Source organism: Salvelinus alpinus, chromosome 6 (genome assembly GCF_045679555.1).
Source record: "Salvelinus alpinus chromosome 6, SLU_Salpinus.1, whole genome shotgun sequence".
Taxonomy (NCBI): domain Eukaryota; kingdom Metazoa; phylum Chordata; class Actinopteri; order Salmoniformes; family Salmonidae; genus Salvelinus; species Salvelinus alpinus.
This window is the reverse complement of record NC_092091.1, coordinates 96583716-96591698: the sequence shown is the minus strand read 5'-3', so window position 1 is coordinate 96591698 and position 7983 is coordinate 96583716. Positions and strand designations below refer to the sequence as shown.

The 7983-nt window shown below is 38.7% G+C and overlaps 1 protein-coding gene across 1 annotated transcript in view; it reads right to left on the bottom strand.

Annotated features, from left to right (window-relative positions):
* Positions 1 to 4241: 4241 nt before the first annotated feature.
* Positions 4242 to 7983, bottom strand: part of apbb2b (amyloid beta (A4) precursor protein-binding, family B, member 2b) — a 50060-nt gene continuing 46318 nt past the window's right edge. The window contains 2 exon segments of the mRNA XM_071408485.1: positions 4242 to 4535; positions 4723 to 4806. Of these exon segments, the coding sequence (XP_071264586.1) occupies positions 4372 to 4535; positions 4723 to 4806 (248 nt within the window). The 3' untranslated portion in view covers positions 4242 to 4371.

Below are 7983 nucleotides of genomic sequence, written 5' to 3'. Positions count from 1 at the left end.
GTGTATATAGTGGTGGTTGTTGATAATGAGGGTAGAGGTGTATATAGTGTATATAGTGGTGGTTGTTGATAATGAGGGTAGAGGTGTATATAGTGTATATAGTGGTGGTTGTTGATAATGAGGGTAGAGGTGTGTATAGTGGTGGTTGTTGATAATGAGGGTAGAGGTGTATATAGTGGTGGTTGTTGATAATGAGGGTAGAGGTGTATATAGTGTATATAGTGGTGGTTGTTGATAATGGGGGTAGAGGTGTATATAGTGTATATAGTGGTTGTTGATAATGAGGGTAGAGGTGAATATAGTGTATATAGTGGTGGTTGTTGATAATGAGGGTAGAGGTGTATATAGTGTATATAGTGGTGGTTGTTGATAATGAGGGTAGAGGTGTATATAGTGTATATAGTGGTGGTTGTTGATAATGAGGGTAGAGGTGTATATAGTGTATATAGTGGTGGTTGTTGATAATGAGGGTAGAGGTGTATATAGTGTATATAGTGGTGGTTGTTGATAATGAGGGTAGAGGTGTATATAGTGTATATAGTGGTGGTTGTTGATAATGAGGGTAGAGGTGTATATAGTGTATATAGTGGTGTTTGTTGATAATGAGGGTAGAGGTGTATATAGTGTATATAGTGGTGGTTGTTGATAATGAGGGTAGAGGTGTATATAGTGGTGGTTGTTGATAATGAGGGTAGAGGTGTATATAGTGTATATAGTGGTGGTTGTTGATAATGAGGAAAGAGGTGTATATAGTGTATATAGTGGTGGTTGTTGATAATGAGGGTAGAGGTGTATATAGTGGTGGTTGTTGATAATGAGGGTAGAGGTGTATATAGTGTATATAGTGGTGGTTGTTGATAATGAGGGTAGAGGTGTATATAGTGGTGGTTGTTGATAATGAGGGTAGAGGTGTATATAGTGTATATAGTGGTGGTTGTTGATAATGAGGGTAGAGGTGTATATAGTGTATATAGTGGTGGTTGTTGATAATGAGGGTAGAGGTGTATATAGTGTATATAGTGGTGGTTGTTGATAATGAGGGTAGAGGTGTATATAGTGGTGGTTGTTGATAATGAGGGTAGAGGTGTATATAGTGGTGGTTGCTGATAATGAGGGTAGAGGTGTATATAGTGTATATAGTGGTGGTTGTTGATAATGAGGGTAGAGGTGTATATAGCGTTACCTGGTGGTTGTTGATAATGAGGGTAGAGGTGTATATAGTGTATATAGTGGTGGTTGTTGATAATGAGGGTAGAGGTGTATATAGTGTATATAGTGGTGGTTGTTGATAATGAGGGTAGAGGTGTATATAGTGTATAGAGTGGTGGTTGTTGATAATGAGGGTAGAGGTGTATATAGTGTATATAGTGGTGGTTGTTGATAATGAGGGTAGAGGTGTATATAGTGTATATAGTAGTGGTTGTTGATAATGAGGGTAGAGGTGTATATAGTGTATATAGTGGTGGTTGTTGATAATGAGGGTAGAGGTGTATATAGTGTATATAGTGGTGGTTGTTGATAATGAGGGTAGAGGTGTAGATAGCGTTACCTGGTGGTTGCTGATAATGAGGGTAGAGGTGTATATAGTGTTACCTGGTGGTTGTTGATAATGAGGGTAGAGGTGTATATAGTGTATATAGTGGTGGTTGCTGATAATGAGGGTAGAGGTGTATATAGTGTATATAGTGGTGGTTGTTGATAATGAGGGTAGAGGTGTATATAGTGTATATAGTGGTGGTTGTTGATAATGAGGGTAGAGGTGTATATAGTGGTGGTTGCTGATAATGAGGGTAGAGGTGTATATAGTGTATATAGTGGTGGTTGTTGATAATGAGGGTAGAGGTGTATATAGTGTATATAGTGGTGGTTATTGATAATGAGGGTAGAGGTGTATATAGTGGTGGTTGCTGATAATGAGGGTAGAGGTGTATATAGTGTATATAGTGGTGGTTGTTGATAATGAGGGTATAGGTGTATATAGTGGTGGTTGTTGATAATGAGGGTAGAGGTGTATATAGTGTATATAGTGGTGGTTGTTGATAATGAGGGTAGAGGTGTATATAGTGTATATAGTGGTGGTTGTTGATAATGAGGGTAGAGGTGTATATAGTGTATATAGTGGTGGTTGCTGATAATGAGGGTAGAGGTGTATATAGTGTATATAGTGGTGGTTGTTGATAATGAGGGTAGAGGTGTATATAGTGTATATAGTGGTGGTTGTTGATAATGAGGGTAGAGGTGTATATAGTGTATATAGTGGTGGTTGTTGATAATGAGGGTAGAGGTGTATATAGTGTATATAGTGGTGGTTGTTGATAATGAGGGTAGAGGTGTATATAGTGTATATAGTGGTGGTTGTTGATAATGAGGGTAGAGGTGTATATAGTGTATATAGTGGTGGTTGTTGATAATGAGGGTAGAGGTGTGTATATAGTGTATATAGTGGTGGTTGTTGATAATGAGGGTAGAGGTGTATATAGTGTATATAGTGGTGGTTGTTGATAATGAGGGTAGAGGTGTATATAGTGTATATAGTGGTGGTTGATGATAATGAGGGTAGAGGTGTATATAGTGTATATAGTGGTGGTTGTTGATAATGAGGGTAGAGGTGTATATAGTGTATATAGTGGTGGTTGTTGATAATGAGGGTAGAGGTGTATATAGCGTTACCTGGTGGTTGCTGATAATGAGGGTAGAGGTGTATATAGTGGTGGTTGCTGATAATGAGGGTAGAGGTGTATATAGTGTATATAGTGGTGGTTGTTGATAATGAGGGTAGAGGTGTATATAGTGGTGGTTGTTGATAATGAGGGTAGAGGTGTATATAGTGTATATAGTGGTGGTTGTTGATAATGAGGGTAGAGGTGTATATAGTGTATATAGTGGTGGTTGCTGATAATGAGGGTAGAGGTGTATATAGTGTATATAGTGGTGGTTGTTGATAATGAGGGTAGAGGTGTATATAGTGTATATAGTGGTGGTTGTTGATAATGAGGGTAGAGGTGTATATAGTGTATATAGTGGTGGTTGTTGATAATGAGGGTAGAGGTGTATATAGTGTATATAGTGGTGGTTGTTGATAATGAGGGTAGAGGTGTATATAGTGTATATAGTGGTGGTTGATGATAATGAGGGTAGAGGTGTATATAGTGTATATAGTGGTGGTTGTTGATAATGAGGGTAGAGGTGTATATAGTGTATATAGTGGTGGTTGCTGATAATGAGGGTAGAGGTGTATATAGTGTATATAGTGGTGGTTGTTGATAATGAGGGTAGAGGTGTATATAGTGTATATATGGTGGTTGCTGATAATGAGGGTAGAGGTGTATATAGTGTATATAGTGGTGGTTGTTGATAATGAGGGTAGAGGTGTAGATAGTGTTACCTGGTGGTTGCTGATAATGAGGGTAGAGGTGTATATAGTGTATATAGTGGTGGTTGTTGATAATGAGGGTAGAGGTGTAGATAGTGTTACCTGGTGGTTGTTGATAATGAGGGTAGAGGTGTATATAGTGGTGGTTGTTGATAATGAGGGTAGAGGTGTATATAGTGTATATAGTGGTGGTTGTTGATAATGAGGGTAGAGGTGTATATAGTGTATATAGTGGTGGTTGTTGATAATGAGGGTAGAGGTGTATATAGTGTATATAGTGGTGGTTGTTGATAATGAGGGTAGAGGTGTATATAGTGTATATAGTGGTGGTTGTTGATAATGAGGGTAGAGGTGTATATAGTGTATATAGTGGTGGTTGTTGATAATGAGGGTAGAGGTGTATATAGTGTATATAGTGGTGGTTGTTGATAATGAGGGTAGAGGTGTATATAGTGTATATAGTGGTGGTTGTTGATAATGAGGGTAGAGGTGTATATAGTGTATATAGTGGTGGTTGTTGATAATGAGGGTAGAGGTGTATATAGTGTATATAGTGGTGGTTGTTGATAATGAGGGTAGAGGTGTATATAGTGTATATAGTGGTGGTTGTTGATAATGAGGGTAGAGGTGTATATAGTGGTGGTTGTTGATAATGAGGGTAGAGGTGTATATAGTGTATATAGTGGTGGTTGTTGATAATGAGGGTAGAGGTGTATATAGTGTATATAGTGGTGGTTGTTGATAATGAGGGTAGAGGTGTATATAGTGTATATAGTGGTGGTTGTTGATAATGAGGGTAGAGGTGTATATAGTGTATATAGTGGTGGTTGTTGATAATGAGGGTAGAGGTGTATATAGTGTATATAGTGGTGGTTGTTGATAATGAGGGTAGAGGTGTATATAGTGTATATAGTGGTGGTTGCTGATAATGAGGGTAGAGGTGTATATAGTGTATATAGTGGTGGTTGCTGATAATGAGGGTAGAGGTGTATATAGCGTTACCTGGTGGTTGCTGATAATGAGGGTAGAGGTGTAGATAGTGTTACCTGGTGGTTGCTGATAATGAGGGTTGCATCAGCCACGTTCAGGTTAACAGCAGTCCACTCCTCTCTACTGGAAGAACCAATCAGACTGTCTATCGCCCCGTTCACTATGTCCATACCTAGGGTCACAGGGCAGGGGTCAGGGGTCAGAGTTCAGGATCACTCACTAACTACCTCAGATTACACACAGTTAGAGTGTGTGTGTGTGTGTGTGTGTGTGTGTGTGTGTGTGTGTGTGTGTGTGTGTGTGTGTGTGTGTGTGTGTGTGTGTGTGTGTGTGTGTGTGTGTGTGTGTGTGTGTCTCACCTATAGGTCTGTCTACTGGTATCATACCCAGATACAGCACCTGGAATCTCTGCACCAACTCTGTCTTTGGAGTGGGGAACTCTGCTGGACACACACACACACACAGACACACACACACACACACACACACACACACACACACACACACACACACACACACAGACACATACACAGACAAACACACACACACACACACAGACACACACACACAGAGACACACACACACACACACACAGACAAACACACACACACACACACACACAGAGACACACACACACACACACACACACACACACACACACACACACACACACACAGACAAACACACACACACACACACACACACACACACACACACACACACACACACACACACACACACACACACACACACACACACACACACACACACACACACACACACACACACACACACACACACACACACACACACACACAGTATACAGTTGAAGTCGGAAGTTTACATACATCGTTGCCAAATACATTTAAACTCAGTTTTTCACAATTCCTGACATTTAATCCCTATAAAAATTCCCTGTTTTAGGTCAGTTAGGATCACCACTTTATTTTAAGAATGTGAAATGTCAGAATAATAGAAGAGAATGATTTATTTCAGCTTTTATTCCCAGTGGGTCAGAAGTTTACATACACTCAATTAGTATTTGGTAGCATTGCCTTTAAATTGTTTAACTTGGGTCAAACGTTTCGGGTAGCCTTCCACAAGCTTCCCACAATAAGTTGGGTGAATTTTGGCCCATTCCTCCTGACAGAGCTGGTGTAACTGAGTCAGGTTTGTAGGCCTCCTTGCTCACACACGCTTTTTCAGTTCTGCCCACAAATTTTCTGTAGGATTGAGGTCAGGGCTTGGACACTCCAATAGCTTGACTTTGTTGTCCTTAAGTCATTTTGCCACAACTTTGGAAGTATGCTTGGGGTCATTGTCCATTTGGAAGACCCATTTGTGACCAAGCTTTAACTTCCTGACTGATGTCTTGAGAAGTTGATTCAATATATCCACCTAATTTTCCTTCCTCATGATGCCATCTATTTTGTGAAGTGCACCAGACCCTCCTGCAGCAAAGCACCCCCACAACATGATGCTGCCACCCCCGTGCTTCACGGTTGGGATGGTGTTCTTCGGCTTGCAAGCCTCCCCCTTTTTCCTCCAAACATAGCAATAGTCATTATGATCAAACAGTTCTATTTTTGTTTCATCAGATCAGAGGACATTTCTTCAAAAAGTACGATCTTTGTCCCTATGTGCAGTTGCAAACCGTAGTCTGGCTTTTTTATGGCGGTTTTGGAGCAGTGGCTTCTTCCTTGCTGAGCGGCCTTTCAAGTTATGTCGATATAGGACTCGTTTTACTGTGGATATAGATACTTTTGTACCTGTTTCCTCCAGCATCTTCACAGGGTCCTTTGCTGTTGTTCTGGGATTGATTTGCACTGTTCGCACCAAAGTACGTTCATCTCCAGGAGACAGAACGTGTCTCCTTCCTGAGCGGTATGATGGCTGTGTGGTCCCATGGTGTTTATACTTGTGTACTATTGTTTGTACAGATGAACGTGGTACCTTCAGGCGTTTGGAAATTGCTCCCAACAATGAACCAGACTTGTGGAGGTCTACAATTTCTTTCTGAGGTCTTGGCTGATTTCTTTTGATTTTCCCATGATGTCAAGCAAAGAGGCACGGAGTTTGAAGGTAGGCCTTGAAATACATAATTTTCTGTGATTTTCCACGCTGTTTAAAGGCACAGTCAACTTAGTTGACAGTGAAATATAAGTGAAATAATCTGTCTGTAAACAATTGTTGGAAAAATGACTTGTGTCATGAACAAAGTAGATGTCCTAACAGACTTGCCAAAACTATAGTTTGTTAACAAGAAATTTGTGGAGTGGTTGAAAAACGAGTTTTAATGACTCCAACCTCAGTGTATGTAAACTTCCGACTTCAACTGTATGTGGTACAGTATATGTGATACAGTATATATGATACAGTATATGTGATACAGTATATATGATACAGTATATGTGATACAGTATATATGATACAGTATATGTGATACAGTATATGTGATACAGTATACAGTATATGTGATACAGTATATATGATACAGTATATGTGATACAGTATATGTGATACAGTATACAGTATATGTGATACAGTATATGTGGTACAGTATATGTGATACAGTATATGTGATACAGTATATGTGGTACAGTATATGTGATACAGTATATGTGATATAGTATATGTGATACAGTATACAGTATATGTGATACAGTATATTTGATACAGTATATGTGATATAGTATATGTGATACAGTATACAGTATATGTGATACAGTATATGTGATACAGTATATGTGATACAGTATATGTGGTACAGTATACAGTATATGTGGTACAGTATATGTGGTACAGTATACAGTATATGTGGTACAGTATACAGTATATGTGGTACAGTATATGTGGTACAGTATACAGTATATGTGGTACAGTATATGTGGTACAGTATACAGTATATGTGGTACAGTATATGTGGTACACTATATGTGGTACAGTATACAGTATATGTGGTACAGTATATGTGGTACAGTATACAGTATATGTGGTACAGTATATGTGGTACAGTATACAGTATATGTGGTACAGTATATGTGGTACAGTATATGTGATACAGTATATGTGATACAGTATATGTGATACAGTATACAGTATATGTGGTACAGTATATGTGGTACAGTATATGTGGTACACTATATGTGGTACAGTATACAGTATATGTGGTAGAGTATATGTGGTACAGTATATGTGGTACAGTATATGTGGTACAGTATATGTGGTACAGTATACAGTATATGTGATACAGTATATGTGATACAGTATATGTGGTACAGTATACAGTATATGTGGTACAGTATATGTGGTACAGTATACAGTATATGTGGTACAGTATATGTGGTACACTATATGTGGTACAGTATACAGTATATGTGGTACAGTATATGTGGTACAGTATACAGTATATGTGGTACAGTATGCAGTATATGTGGTACAGTATATGTGGTACAGTATATGTGATACAGTATATGTGATACAGTATATGTGATACAGTATATGTGGTACAGTATACAGTATATGTGGTACAGTATATGTGATACAGTATATGTGATACAGTATATGTGATACAGTATATGTGGTACAGTATACAGTATATGTGGTACAGTATACAGTAT